Genomic DNA, 15,964 nt, shown 5'->3' with positions numbered 1-15,964 from the left:
CACATCTTCCTGCCTCAGCAGAAAGGACCAGAGTTGCAGGACACATCCCCACCCAACTGAAAGAGGTCCCATTGGGGAGCCTCCAAATGGTCAACCAAATGTATCCTCACACAATGCAATCGGCCGCTGTAAAACCAAAGAGAGAGCAGCACAATATCCGAAAGCAGCCGACTGCACCCACACACCTTCCTGCCTCACCGGAAAGGTCCACTCACAGTTGCAGCATGACACATTCCCACCCAGCTGAAAGAGATCCCATCAGCCCCGTTAACAGGGGAGCCGCCACGTCGACAACCAACTCCACCCCTGTATGGTACAATCGGCTGCTCAATCGCACAACCAAGCTGTGTATGTGACCAAGGAGGAAGCAGTCACAGGAGAGTCCCTCGTGAAGAGGGGGGCAGACCGGATCCACCATCCTGCCTGTGTGGAATGTGGGTGATGGGCAGGACAGGAGACATCGGCTGGATGGATCAGCGTGTTTCCTGAGGGGGGCGGTGAAACATGACAGCAGCATCAGCAACAGAACTCAACTCCCTTCCTGCCTTCGCAGGGCGGACATGATGAGTGAGGGGACCCATTCCCCCCTGTCCAGAGGGGACAGCAGATGCCCATGCAAAGGGGGAGACAATGAGCGGTCCCACTCTCACATCGGCAACCTCTCCGGAGACGTCTCTCTTGCCCCAAAGTAACAGCGGCAGACCTCAATGACCTTCCTTCCCTTGTGGACACCAGGTGCCCATGGAAAGGGGGGTTTCCTTGCCGCACAACCATACACACAACAGCTCCTGAGCTGCCCCCCTCATGGCCAAAACCACCACTATCAGACGTCAACCACCTTCCTGCCTCGCCAGAATGGGACAGGACCCTTACCATTGGGAGCATGTGAGGGACGGGACGTGTCATCCTGAGGAGGGGGAAGAGGGACGCAGTTATGCCAGGCATAGGGAGGCCGCCAGGCCTGCTCCATGGATCCCTCCCACCGAGGAATTCTGCGGCAGCAGCCACCAGCAAACACCTTCCTGCCTTCGTGGACAGGACGTCACGTGACTTTTTGCTGCGTCCCATGCCCCCCTGCCCAGAGGGAGCAGCAGGGGACCATGCAAAGGGGGGGGGTTCCCTGCCATACACACACGAGCAGCAGCTGCACAGCTGCTCCTCATAGCCAGCCGCCGCATCAGCGGGCAGCACGGCACCAACCATCCTTGGCAGAAAGGACGGGTAGGGAAGGACATGAGAGGTTGCGGCTTGGGGGACCACGTTGGAGCCATCTGTGCAGATCCAGAGAGAGAGAGGAGGGAACGGGAACTAGTCTGGGAGAGGAGGACAAAACAACATCCATGGAAGCCGCCACGAGAACCGAGGCAGGCTCGAGCCCGCTGTGGACGAGCTGGGCCGGCCACTACTGGAACTCATTGACCAGAAATCAGCCAGTGATGAATGCAGAAGGAATACTGAGCAGAAGGCTTCTGCAAATGTATGTCTAGGAAATAATAACCGGAAACAGGTCACTTTGACAATTGGCAAAGGAAATACTGCATGAGATATTGGAAAATTGCTGTTTTTTTCCAATCACATTGCTGCTTCGCTGATGATGACCCCAAATAGGAAGAAGAAAGAGAAACCTGAAGACTACCGAGGTATCATTGTTACTGTCCTAAAACAGCAGCAGTGTCTCATACCACCACAAGCCTAGGGTGGCTCAGAGCCAGAGGCGAGGTCCAGGTTGACAGTAGGGTGGCCCAGTTGGTTGAAGGAGGGAGAGGGAATAGACTAGAGCCTTGGCCCACCCACCCATCCACCCACCACCACCACTACCACCACCACCACTCCCCCAGACCAGAGTGACCAGGCACCAGAGAGTGTAATACTGTGTGAACCCTCAGCCAAGGAGGTGCCCACTGAGCTTGGCCCCAGAGCTAGACAGCAGCCCTGGAAGCAGAGAGAGAAAGAGGGAGGGAATAAACTAGAGCCTTGGCTCACCCACCACCACCAACACTCCCCCAGACCAGAGTGACCAGGCACTACTAAAGTGTGTAATACTGTGTGAGCCCTCATCCAAGGAGGTGCCCACTGAGCTTGGCCCCAGAGCTAGACGGCAGCCCTGGAAGCAGAGAGAGAAAGAGGGAGGGAAGAGACTAGATCCTTGGCCCACCCACCACCACCAACACTCCCCCAGACCAGAGTAACCACTGACCAGGCACTACTAAAGTGTGTAATACTGTGTGAGCCCTCAGCCAAGGAGGTGCCCACTGAGCTTGGCCCCAGAGCTAGACGGCAGCCCTGGAAGCAGAGAGAGAAAGAGGGAGGGAAGAGACTAGATCCTTGGCCCACCCACCACCACCAACACTCCCCCAGACCAGAGTAACCACTGACCAGGCACTACTAAAGTGTGTAATACTGTGTGAGCCCTCAGCCAAGGAGGTGCCCACTGAGCTTGGCCCCAGAGCTAGACGGCAGCCCTGGAAGCAGAGAGAGAAAGAGGGAGGGAAGAGACTAGATCCTTGGCCCACCCACCACCACCAACACTCCCCCAGACCAGAGTAACCACTGACCAGGCACTACTAAAGTGTGTAATACTGTGTGAGCCCTCAGCCAAGGAGGTGCCCACTGAGCTTGGCCCCAGAGCTAGATGGCAGCCCTGGAAGCAAAGAGAGAAAGAGAGAGGGAATAGAGCCTAAGCCCACCACCACCACCACTCCCCCAGACCATAGTGACCAGGAACTAAAGTGTGTAATAATGTGAGCCCTCAGCCAAGGAGGTGCCCACTGAGCTTGGCCCCAGAGCTAGACGGCAGCCCTGGAAGCAGAGAGAGAGAATAGGAATAGAGCCCAACCCCAGCTGCAACACTCCCCCCCAGACCAGAGCCCTCAGCCAAGGTGCCCACCGAGCTTGGCCCCAGAGCTAGGCGGCAGCCCTGGAACCAGAGGAGATAGCTCCCTAATCCCTAATTCCCTATCCGCTGAAGCCCAAAGCTAAAGCTCCCTCTCTGTCTCTTGCGCTTTCTCTCTCCAAAAGCGGCAAGCGAGAGCTCGCCTCTGTCCCACTCCACCCGCAAGCAGAAAGTGAAAATTTGTTGCGCAGCACATGGCTATTTATAAAGCCTGGGTCTGCTACGCAGGAGGGCTGTGTTTGGCTGTAAGAGCTGCCTCTCAGGCTTTGCAGGGATGAAATTCGAGTGCCCACGGCTACAGAAGAACACCCCCTTCCCCCGCCCTCCCCTCTCTTCTCCCAAATGGACGAGACGGGCGCGCGCTTTTCTGGCTGCTCCATGGTTGGAAGGAAGCCCTGCTGATCAAGGAAAGCTGGGCTTCCATTCGCATTTCCAGGGCGACAGAAGGAGGGCAAACAGCTCCGGCATTCCCCAGGCTCCGTTTCCACGGGGCTCTGTTCCCTAGGGAACAGATGGCTGGTGCCAGACTGTCTGCAGACTGCAATCCCGAACGTAAACCGATCGATACGATCGAGACCCGATAGAGCGCCCCCCCTGACCGCCGAACCGGGAGCCGTGGATGGAACCGATCAGCCCGGTCCCGATGGCGCATATGCCAAAATCGGGGAAATTTTCAGACCGTAATTCCGATCGTGCCCATGTCTAGTCCCTGTTCATGGATGATAATGAACGACGAACATCAGGTTCATTTTTTTTTCTGTTCGTGCCCATCTCTAGTCATAATATCCAATCTATATTCCCAATTACATTGAATAAAAGTGAGAAACCTACAATGTTTGTTGCAGATAAGGAGATTTTTCATAAACAAGTTTTCATAGATTTACCTTTGGCTGAAGAAGCTTAAATTTAAAAATTTCTGCTATTGAATCATAATAGCCACTCTATATTCCCAATTGCACTGAATAAATGTCCAACTCCCAGCCTTAAACTGGAGCATCATTTTTGCCTGGGTGGAAGTTGGGGAAGGAAACAGAATGAGCAGGGCAGTCTCTGACCAGTGATGGCTGCCTTTTCAGCCAGGTAACCTTAGAACAGTTTCTGAAAGCCCAGCCTCCCATGGGCTGGCAAGGAAAAGGGGAGGGATCATTGAACCTGAGGGCTTCATCTAGTCTGTGACTCCTGGTCAAGTGGGGAGTGGCGTGTACTCGAGGCATCTGAATTTTACCCAGAAATGAAGTTGCAACATTGTTTTTGTTTTTTAATTCCCCAAATGACACCACCAGTGGGAGGCCAAGCCTGGCAACTGGTGGGAGGGCTGGGAGAGGGAAGGTGAGTAACTTTGGCTATGTTGCAACTTTACTTCATAGTAAAGCCTGGAAGTGACATAGGGCAGCTCTAGGAATTGCTGGAAACTCCATAGGTTCTGGAAATTTCTATAGTTACCTTATTTCACTTCTGGGTCACAACATAGTGGATCTTTTTAAAATTATCTCACCACTGCTAAGAGTGAGCAAGTAGCACAACCGGCAAGAGGCCTCCTGTCATAGCAGAAAGCCTGGCAGCCCAAAATACCCACAATAGCTGTTAGGTCATTAACTGCCAGCATTAATGGAAGGAAAAACAATTTTCTTCCTTCCCTCATTTCTATTTGAAATACCTTGGATCCTATTTGAAATAATTTGGATCCAATACTTGATACAACATTAAAAAGGTGTGTTAATTTTTTTTAAAAAAATACATTATGTAAGAAGAAAGGAAATCTCCTTCTCTAACCTGACTATCTAAGATTGTTAAGGGAAAAATTAGTTGTTAAACTGGATGATGAATTAGGACTCCCTTTAACATGAGTCCAAAGTACCCTACTACCTGCCACTGAGATAAAAATTGAGCAAACAAAGAGATGAATTTCCTTTCCCACCTCGTAGCACCTGTCTGCTACGAGGTGGAGATGTTACCCTAAGTTCAAACTGATTTAGCCATACTAGGAAGAGAAAGTGATGCTGATCATTCATTTGGGGAAAAATACAGTCAAGCCTTTAATTGGAAAAAAATTAAAAATATAACTCTGCTTCTTGGTTTTAAAGTTTAAAACAGTATGCTTTCATTCTTCATATTCTACTTCAAGAGTTTACTTCTCTGCTGTTATTGGGAATTTATATCCCAGAAAACCATTTTTCTGGAGAAGATCTTTCAGGAAACAATTTAAATATATTAATTAATACCAGATGATTTGTTATTCAGCAGGATTTTAGTCCAGTGGCATCTTAGAAATCAACAAAATTTTCAGTGTATGCTTTTGAGAGACAAAGCTTCCTTCTTCAGACAATGTTTTTCAAGTTATTGAAAACATTGGCTGTCTCTGCAGAGTTGTGATTTTTTATAATAATCACAACTCTTAATACTAGTTCTTGATAGTTAGGTAACCATCATAATTGAAATTAAAAATATAGATTCGTGCTCAAGTGAGCCTTCCTTATTGTTAGCTAGGCAGCAATGGAAAGAATCCTGGAAACTACACATAGATATCTGGGATACCTTCCTCATATATATGTCAAACCTGTAATATTTTCAGGCTTGTGCTTCATTTTACATTATTTCAATAATACTGAACAACATTTAAAGTTATAAGTAGTTCCAAAACATCCTATAATACAACAGCAGAAATCCTTAATATAGAAATCTGTCATTATCATTACAATTTAAGACAATGAATGGTGCTTACCTGTCCCCACACAAGTTCCCCCAATCCAATAAATACACACCACATCCACTGATCAAGTTGCAAAGGAGAACAGCTAAAAGGTTTCCCACCAAACTGTACAATTACTATCTGTAGAATTTAAAAAGCAAGAGAGATAAAAAGATACCATTAGTAACATAGAGAAATAAAAGAGGAAGATATAAGATCTTTGTTTTGAAGCCGTTCCATGGTATCTAGCATTTTCTTTTCTAAACAATATTTTCAGTAATTATTTTACCCTGATCCTTGGGAGAGAATAGTGCAGAAATTGTGAAATGAATTGCAGATGAAATTGCCTATATATCCTGAAGGCTGAAGTAAGTTGTATATAAATCCCAATAAACCATTGGTGCAAGTTAGTTATAACTAACTTATGTCCAGTAGTTTTCAGTGTGACTTAGCCATCAATAAATTTTGCTGAACTATACTTAAAGTCTACCTATATACATTTTTCATTTATACTCTGTAACTATATTATGCTAAGGAAGCATGTCGGAATAAGAGTTGTGCCAAGCCATGTTACATATTATATTCTGGTTTTGACTGTACTCCAGCTATTAACCTACATTTTTTTTTTGTTCTGATAGCATAGTTGAGTGGTGCTTACCTGCCATCCAGGGAGCCCTGTGACAGCATTAAAAAGTATATAGCATACCATCCCCCCAAAACAGGATAATGCTGGGTATTAAAAAATCATATATCTAATTCCAAACTGGCTATAAAAGTGGCTCAATACAGCTGCAAAATGGATCTAGGGACTTAAGGACAGATATGGGAGATTCTTTTATAAACCATGGGGAATTTCTTTATAAACTTGTTGGAAATATACGTCTATGTCTGTGTGTGTGCACATGCGAGCACGCACGCACACACACACTAAATCACCTCAAAAGAATAGAAACAATACTTGTAGTTTTAAGAAAAAGTTTCTTACTGAGCTCTCAGTGGTCATTTTGGACATTGCTAAACAATCACATTTGGAGGTTGCTAAACAATCACAACAATATTCCTGAGATTTCCAATACAGCTAAGAGGGTGGTATTGTAGGAAATGGATTCCAGATGTCTCGCTAATGAGTTAGAAACTATAGATTTCACCATTATGTTGCCTTTTTATTATCTGTTGCTTTAAATACGTACTCCTATATCCTACCTGTGCTTTATGTTGTTCAATGTAAGTCCTAGAATTGATTATGTTCTGTTTCAGCAATTCCTCAACCCCATACTGGATCCTTGCTCTATCTTTGTAAACTTATATTCTTTTACCCCATGTTCCTGAAACTATTCGTTAACCATATGACATTGTTTATGGAAATGTTCTTGACACTGTATGGAAATGCCTGCCCTTGTCCTTGCCACTAATTGTATTCATCTCACACTATGTAATCTGCCTTGAGTCTTAGTGAGAAAGATGGAATATAAATAAATGAATGAATAAATAAAACATGACAAAACAAGCAAAAACAAGTGGAGAACAATAGAATAGATGTATCTCAAAAGACAAAATACATTAGATAAAATAAATAAACCTATACAATTTCTCAGATAAACAGCAGAATAAACTTGTTTTAAAAACATTTTGAGACCATGGTGGCCAAATATTTTGCAACAGATCTGATTTATTTCTGGATCAAAGTCTGCTAGCAATAAAGATACCACCCAGGACTCAAGAGGAAGCTGATTATTTAGGCAAAATGGGAGTGATCCAAAGGGCCCTGGGGACAGTCCATTGATCACAGGACAACAGAAGATGGTCTTCTGCCTCCATTGTGCCAGATACTGAGTCACAGAAGCCATCAGAAAATGGGATTTTAGAGAAATACCCTCTCAGTTTTACCATCAGGAGAATATTTAATCTGGCAAGCATGGAAGCACATCTATGCCTATGGATTGTACAAAGTTTAAAATATGAAGGAAGGGTCTTAGGGGGAGGAATCCCTAGTGCAAAAGTAGAGCATACCCGTCTTGCCTGGGTTAATGTGCTAGCACAATTGAGGTCAATCACCCTCATCCTAATCAGCTTTAAGAAGAGAGGCCTAGGAGAGAGACCAAGGAACTGTAGCCTCTTATTTACACACCTCTCCCAAGCACTTCTATAATTTAAAAGGAGCAGAAGCCTGCCCTCCTTGGGCATTACGTACAGAAAAAAGGACTTTCAGTCTCAGGTTAAAGGCAGCAATCAAAACCATGGACTTGAATGAATGCTGTGCAAACTCTACTCTAAGTGCAGTTCCTGCAACACCACTGGGCATTCCAGTCATTTGCCGCATGAACTGAAGTCTATAATCCAAAGATTCAGAGACTCCATTTATCTAAATGGCTGCCCCAAATAAGACCTGAAGAATTAATTTAGCATTATACACTTTAATGGTTGCACGTACATACTAACCTCTGTTTAAACAGAAAAATCTTAAGAGAGTATTTGTATTAGTCCTAATAATTTCTATTGCTGAGTAAAAGCAAACAGGGGCTTTCCATTATAAAATCATAGAAACATAGGGCTGACCTCTATGGTCATCTAGTCCAATCCCTTGTACAATGCAGGAAATTCACAACTACTTCCCCTCTTCACACCCCCAGTAGCCCCTGCTCCATTATGGCTAAATATAACTCCCAGATATTTAAAATGGACCAATTTACCTCCTTCCCTTAACAGTCCAAATCTTGCGTCTGAAGCAAGGCCTTTTTGAGAAGATCATTATTTTAAATTTGTCATAATTTATGGATAGCTCCTCCTGAATATAATAATCAATAACAGCATTTAATGCCTCATGAAGACCAGCTTCTGATCTAGATAGTAACACCATATCATCTGCATAAAGCGGCACCCAGCCGATATAGGTGCATGAAGTGCTAACTTTTGGAGATAAGGAATTATATCATTTACATAAAGATTAAAGAGTAGGGAGGCTAAAAGACAGCCTTGTTTGACACTTTTGGATAGGGAGATAGGACCAGTCAGAGGGCCTTCTTGCCCACAACAAATTTGTGCTGTTGGATTCTCATACAATTTAAAGATTAACCGTAAGAGCCTTTTATCTATTGTTGTTTTAGCCAATTTAGCCCAAAGACAGCATCTTGGGACTGAATCAAAAGTAGCTTGAGATCCATAAATGCTGCATAGAAACAGCCTCCTGGGAAAGAGGAATATCTATTGGCTAAATGATGCAGCGCAGGACGATGATCAAGGACTGAAACACCCCTCCTAAATTCTGCTTGTTCAGGATACAATATAGATTCTGAGTCTACCCATTCCAGTAGCTTGACATATAAAGAGGCTGCATAGTTTGTAGGGTTGTTCTTGGCCCCTTTTTTGTATATAGGACTATTATTGCATGTTTCCAAGCTGCAGGAATATTTCCTGTGGCATTAATTTGGGTAAAAAGAGGGCTCAGCGGATTACTCCACTATAGCAAAATTACTTTTAAAAGATCAACTGATATCAAATGAGGCCCAGGCTTTGCTTAATTGAGGAGGCTACTGTCTCCGGAAAACCAGGTACTATAACTCAGACTGACGGGGCTCACCCAGGACTCATTCGTCTTTGCAGAGATAGAGTCTATCTACACAAGACATTTTATTCAAGGACGCTCAAATCTATAAGACCACACAGACTTACTTACTTATTTTCAAGTTATTCTGTCTTCCTAGTAGTGCACTTATATCCACAATGGGAGAATAAGTGTAAGAGCTTTCACTTGATTCTACTTTTGTAAGATGTCTTGTGTAGAGAGACTCATAGACATAAAATGATGTTCCCAGGTCCTGAGAGCAATACATTATGGAATACTGGACACTACAGAAAGGCTGCTATTAACCATGTTCCTGAAGGTAGTGTCTCATTATTATTAACAACAGAGATAAGAATCCTCCATCCTTTACATAGGGCAAGCCACTTTTTATGCTTTATCAATGTCCTATAAGCACACTTCAATGATATAAGGCTTGTTAAATGAGCATGTTGGTTAGTACGTTTTAAAAGACAAAGTTTAGCTCTAATTCTTCTGATACGTTGGCTGAACTCATCATCAAACCAAATATTGCATAATCCTAGAAGTAGCTGACAGTTTTATACAGACTGGATTGAAGAGGTCCAGTATACTAGATAATATTTCTATCATTCCTACAACATTATGCTGTCTTGTAAATTCCATGAACAAAAGCCTACAGTTCCCAGAATACATAATATTAGTCACTGCTAGGATTAGCTTTGGTGACAACCTAAGTGGACTTAGAGTTTTTTCTCCCTGCATCAGCTCAATTGAGGGTCCAGATGGCAGCAAACAATCAAATGAAAGTGAAATAAATTGCAAAGGAAAATGCTCCCTTCCATAATAATCACCCACTCTAAAATCACGGATCTTAGGGAGCAACCAGTGAAACTAGCATGTAATCAATTACACTAGCACCTTTGTATGTCACACAGGTATAGTCACCTACAGGATCTATTTCCATATATCCATGTATCACTAGGTCATGATTTACAATACATTTTAGTTGCTTCCCAGCAAATTTAATCTTAGAGTCTTTAGATGTCCTTTTGTATAAGTACAGATATGACAACTTGTTCAGCGGTTCCACTGGCCCTGATACTAAGAGCTTCATCATTACATCCAATACTGACATTCACATCACCTCCTAGAAGTAATAAAGTTTTGGGCTACTGTTCAGTAGCCATATCCAAAAAGGCCCAAAACTTGTTCCAGAATGCAGCGATTTCACTGTTGGACATCAAATCAGGGGGGATAAAAATGTACAACTAATGGGGAAAAATACTGAAACTGAAACAGCACCACAAGTGCAAACTGTGGAGAGGCAATTGGAATTACACAGGAGCAGTTAAGTGCTGTCGAAACTAAGCATTCTAGTCCTTACTTTGAATGGCCCTCATTTATTTATTTATTTAAAATTTCTATTCCACCCTCCCCGCAAGCGAGCTCAGGGCAGATAACATATTAAAATACAAAATACAATAAAAACAACATATTGAAATACAATAAAATCCATACACATTTAAATCAGGATGGTGGACAGCCTTCACAGAGAGGGTTAAGATTTTATTCACCCCTTTTTTGAGGCCAGCAGAGGCCCAGCCTCAGCCATATGCCTGGCGGAACAACTCTGTCTTGCAGGCCCAGCAGAAGGATAGTAAGTCCTGCCGGGCCCTGATTTCAGCAGTGTTCCACCAGGTGGGAGCCAGGACCGAAAAGACCCTGGCTCTAGTCGAGGCTAGGCGGGCCTCCTTGAGGCCAGGGACGACCAACAGCTGTTTGTCCCCTGATCAGAGTGTCCTCCGGGGAATATATGGGGAGAGACGGTCCCATAGATACGCTGGTCCCAGTCTGCACAGGGCCTTATAGGTCAATACCAGAACCTTGAATCTAATCCGGTACTCCACTCCTTAGATGAACTAGAATGGGCATCCACTACATGAACAATGAAATCTTGGTTTCTAGAAAGCAAAGCTGTAGGTGGGGGTGCATAGGGGTGGATTTGAAAGTGAAAATAACAACAACAACAACATTTGATGTATATACCACCCTTCAGGACAACTTAATGCTCACTCAGAGCAGTTTACAAAGTATGCCATTATTATCCCCACAACAAGACACCCCATGAGGTGGGTGGGACTGAGAGAGCTCCAGAGAACTGTGACTAGCCCAAGGTCACCCAGCTGGCTTCAAGTGGAGGAGTGGGGAATCAAACCCGGCTCTTCAGTTTAGAGTCCCGCGATCTTAACCACTACACCAAACTGGCTCTCTACACCACTACACTACACCAAAATAGCCCTAAGAAGTATCCTGTCCCTCTCCCGATGGAGGAGGACTTGCCAGAGACAGCCCCAGTGGTAACCACTAGAGACTTTACACACACAACTAAGCCAAGCCGCAGCACACACCATGTAATTAAGTTACATGGCAGCCACTGAGCAATTAGGCTAGGCTTGACCCATGGCAAAGTCCATCACACAACTGGGCCCAGCCCAGTGGCTGCTGCACTACTCCACCAGACTTTTCCCAGGAAAGGCTGCTAGGAAGAAGGAAGGAGGGAAAGCTGAGGACAGGGACCAGATAAAGGTAGGTTGGCTGGTGGATGGGAAAGAGAGAAGCAGGGAAAGGGAGCTGCCATGGAATGGGAAGAGGAAATAGCGGAGTGAAGGGGGGAATACAAGGGGGAATGATATGCCCCGAGGACTACTGCTTGTATAACACAGTCAGGAAACCAAAACAGTTCAGCATGATGGAAATTCAAAGAAAAGGAAGAAGGGTTTGGTCACAAGAAACAGAAGAGGTGAAGATGAATCAAGATTACAAAGAGGTCATATATGCATAAAGTTATGGGTATAAAAAGGCAAAATATCTTTAGGTGGGTCAAGAAGAAAACTGAAAAGCCAACAACTTATCCTTGGATGAAAAGAAGAAAAATAAAGCAATGGACATTATATTATAAAAATATATCCTGGATCTTCTTGAACAAGATCAGTGCTGCAAGATCTGTGCTGGTAAGGCAGAGCAGACAGTTCAACTAGAAGAAACGTGAAAACAGACTCAGCAGCATAATGTTGACACACAAGTCTTCTAAGAAAGAGACAGTAAATGACATTATATAGTCATTTATTGCAGACTAGCAACAAAGCCCATTGTAGGAAAAAATACAACGGGGTCTAGATAGGGGAGGGCGGGCAGGCGGGCATTCCCTCTTCCTCCGTCACTGATCCCGGCTGGGTGAAGGCAGGGGGCAGGCATTGCCTCATGCTCTGCTTATGATCCCAGCCAGGTGAAGGAGGGGTGGGCATTGCCACCTGCTCTGCTCTTGATCCCAGCTGAATGAAGGGGGACAGGCATAGCCACCTGCTCCATGCCTGATTCTGGTGGGTTGAAGGGGTGGGCAGGCGTTGCCACTTGCTCGGTGTCTGGTCCCAGCTGGGTGAAGGGGGTGTTGCATTGCTCCCTACTCTGCTCCTGATTCCAGCAGTTTCAAGGTGGGCGGGCATTGCCACCTGCTCCGCTCCTGATCCCAGATGGGTTAAGGTGAGGGGTGGGCATTGCCACCACGCTCCTTATCCCAGGTCAGTGAAGTCAGGGGGTGGTGGGTATTGCCACCTTCACCCCTCCTGATCCTGGCCTGGGCTGCCCTACATGGCAGCACCCTCTGGTGGCGCACCAGGATAAGAAGTGAGTAGTCTGGAACATGCTTACTTTTTTATATAGTAGGATGAAAGTTTTTTAAAGCCAAAGAATAGTTGCCATTTTCTCTCCTTTTTTCCTAAGTAACAGAATAGCATATGGCTCATCTATATGACCAAGCTAAAAGAAACTTCAACATGTGTATTATGTTGAATGTTGAAAGGGAAACCCAAAAACTAGTCCTTATTGTCCCTGTATGAATGTGCAAAGTGCTAGCTAGCTAACTAGGGCCGATTCCAGATGGCCAGAAATTGCGGTTTTTCTGCGGAAATAATCGCTTACCGGCCACACGTTCAGTTTCGTCTCCATCCGCTTTGTCTCACAGCGTGCCGTGCCATCCCACTTCCGGATGTTCGCACGGCCAACTGAGGTACCCGGGATTGGTTGTTTCCTCCCCGTCACAGTTGACATCGGCGGCCTTCATTGGTTTGCATTTCAGTTTTTTTTTTAAAAAAAATTACGTGTTTTGCGCAAATGCGCAAATGCGCAAATGTGCAGGTATGCGAATATGCAGCGTCAACTTTTGTGCATTTGTGCATTTGTGCATTTGTGCACATTTGCGCAGTTCGATGTGCGCAAATGTGCAACTGTGCAAATGGTGCCCGGTTTAAAAAAAAAACTAAGGGAATATTGTTGCCGGCCAGCCGGCAAAGGAAGGAGGTAAAGTGGAGGGCCTCTCCATGGCGACAAAGCATCCAGAAGTGTGCAAACCCGCAATACGGCGTTCACACCGTCTGCTTCTGGAGCGCAACACAGCGCCATGAACTGGAGGTAAGCAGGGACGGGACATTACGTGTTTTAATGAGTGAGGTCGCTGGAAAAGCGAAAGCACTCGCTTTATTTGTGCCCGTCTGGAATCGGCCCAGGTCTCTTTGTAGCAAATCTATTTCCATCCTGCATGAGAAAACTAAGCTAGAACCCTTTTCCTGAACATCTCCCCCCCCCATACAGGTTTCATAAACCAATAAACTGAAGCAGGAAGAACAGCAGATTAAATTAGGGTGCAGGTTGAGAGAAATTAGCCTATGTTGAGCAATCACTGGGATAATCATCTCAATTCCCCAATAAAACTTCAGAAATGTTCACATATTCCCATTCTGTCCTGGACAATGTCCTTCTCTCCCACCCTAATGCTGCTATGCTGAAATATAACATTGAGACTGAATTTCCCTAAAAATCATAGCCTGGAAAAAAGTAAAGAATCTTTACATATATGCCAAAAATGACTAGATTCGAAAGCGCTCGGAAAAACAGCTGCAAGAGCAGCACTGCTCCATCAGTGTTGTGACTAGAGGTGGGCACGATCCAAAAAAAATTAACAATCCAGCTGATCGTGGATCGGCACTGGCGATGATCCCAAATTAACGATCCACACCGATCATCTCCCGTGCCCGATCCGTGGATCGTGGAGGCCAAAGTGGGGTGCGCTGCTATTCCCAGCTATGTGGGAAGGTGGGTGCTGGCGGCAGTGGCCGGGCCCAGTGGGCACGGGGAGACAGCAATGAGCTGCCTCCCCTCAGGGGGCGGGGGGGGGGGGGTCTGGCCACTCATCTGTGTTTGGCCGTCAGAGCTGCCTATCAGGGTTTGCAGGGATGAGATTGGAGTGCCCATGGCTACAGAACACCCCCTTCCCCCTCCCTCCCCTGGCTGTCTTCTCCAAACTGGTGACTACTTTGCTGCTCTGTGGTTGGAAGGAAGCCCTGCTGATCAAGGAAAGTTGGGCTTCCATTCGGGTTTCCAGGGCGATAGGAGGAGGGCAAACACAGCTCAGGCATTCCCCTGGCTCCGTTGCCAGGGGAATAGATTGCTGGCGCCTGAGTGTCTGGCTTCCCGATCCGAGCCTGATCACCCTGATCCGGGCCCCTCCCAATCGCTGGATCGTTGGCCATGGACGATCACGATCAGCCAGTTCACGATCACGCGATCACCATTATCGTGGGTTTTTTTCGAACGTAATGCGGATCGTGCCCATCTCTAGTTGTGACTTCTAGACATATTTATGATCTTTAACTTTGTCACAGATTTGGTAGATTTAATATCCTCTTCAATGCTATCACTATTTGTTCAATTTTTATTTAGATATATGCTACCTAAAATTTATCCTTGGTATCATTTTGTCCACCTCACAACATGTATAAATAGTAAGGTTGCCACCTTTGGGTTAGAAAATTTCTGGAGATTTGGGTGTGTGTGTGAAGTCTGGTTAGCAAAATGAAGCTATCTGCATAAGATAAATGAATGAAAGGAAGAGACATCATCTGAGCATCTAAGCGCCCCCCCCCCCCCCCCAAGAAATCCATGAATGAATGGAGGATAAAAATGGATCAAAGTGAAATGATCAAGAAATGGAATACTGAAGTAGAATAATCAAAATAGCTGCCTTGGTCATGGGCATTTATTTATTTATGCCGTCATCACAATGCATTTGGATGTTCACAGAATATGGGAGGGGGGGGAACACTGGGGGAAAAACACTGTTCAGAGGAATGAGCAAATAATACTTTTCTGCATTAGCAGGCCTAATCCTTACCTGCACAGCAAATGTTCCCAGTACAATAGTGCAAAATATAGGATTTCTAAAGATCCCATCAAAAACATTCCTTTCACCATGGATCTTGCGTGCATTGATTTCATTGAACAGCTGCATCATGACAAAGGTATTGAAGATGATGGTATAGTGCTCAGAAGGCGGAGAGTGGAGTGGTGCATTCCTGCCATTGTCAATCTTGAATATTTTTTCACCTGATCATAAAGAGGAAGCAGAAAATAAACTTTAAAAACATTTAGTACGATTTGTATTTCTATTCACAATTTACCTATATTCATATATTCTTTCCAGAGCACAATCATGTCAGCAAGATAATTCTGATTCTGAAAATAAATACAAAATCTACTAATGGGCTCAAATGAAATCTGAACTTCTAAGTGCAAGGTTTCTCCACACACAAAAAGCTTTTTTAGAGTCTAAAACTGGCTCATAATGATTTGTCACATGCACGCTCTTTAAATATCACTTTGGATTGTAATACAGCATTCCTTAATTGCCTAAGCCACTGTACTGTGCTCCTTTTTTTGCCCTTTTGTGTACCACATGTGTCAGAACATACTGAACAGTCTGCTGAAACATGGTTGGCTTAGAAAGTTT

At 45.0% G+C, this 15,964-nt stretch overlaps 1 protein-coding gene across 5 annotated transcripts in view; it reads right to left on the bottom strand.

Annotated features, from left to right (window-relative positions):
- Nucleotides 1–15,964, bottom strand: part of ATP2B2 (ATPase plasma membrane Ca2+ transporting 2) — a 277,471-nt gene that overhangs the window by 41,235 nt on the left and 220,272 nt on the right. For all 5 annotated transcript variants that reach the window (XM_054977415.1, XM_054977411.1, XM_054977412.1 and 2 more), the window contains 2 exons: nt 15,350–15,561; nt 5,616–5,723 (listed from right to left, as the gene is read on the bottom strand). In XM_054977415.1, coding sequence (XP_054833390.1) covers nt 5,616–5,723; nt 15,350–15,561 — 320 coding nt within the window. The remainder of the gene's footprint in view (nt 1–5,615; nt 5,724–15,349; nt 15,562–15,964) is intronic.

The sequence above is a fragment of the Eublepharis macularius genome, chromosome 4 (genome assembly GCF_028583425.1).
Source record: "Eublepharis macularius isolate TG4126 chromosome 4, MPM_Emac_v1.0, whole genome shotgun sequence".
In the NCBI taxonomy this organism is placed as follows: Eukaryota; Metazoa; Chordata; class Lepidosauria; order Squamata; family Eublepharidae; genus Eublepharis; species Eublepharis macularius.
Note: the sequence above shows the minus strand (reverse complement) of the source record. Positions and strands in the feature narration are given on the sequence as shown.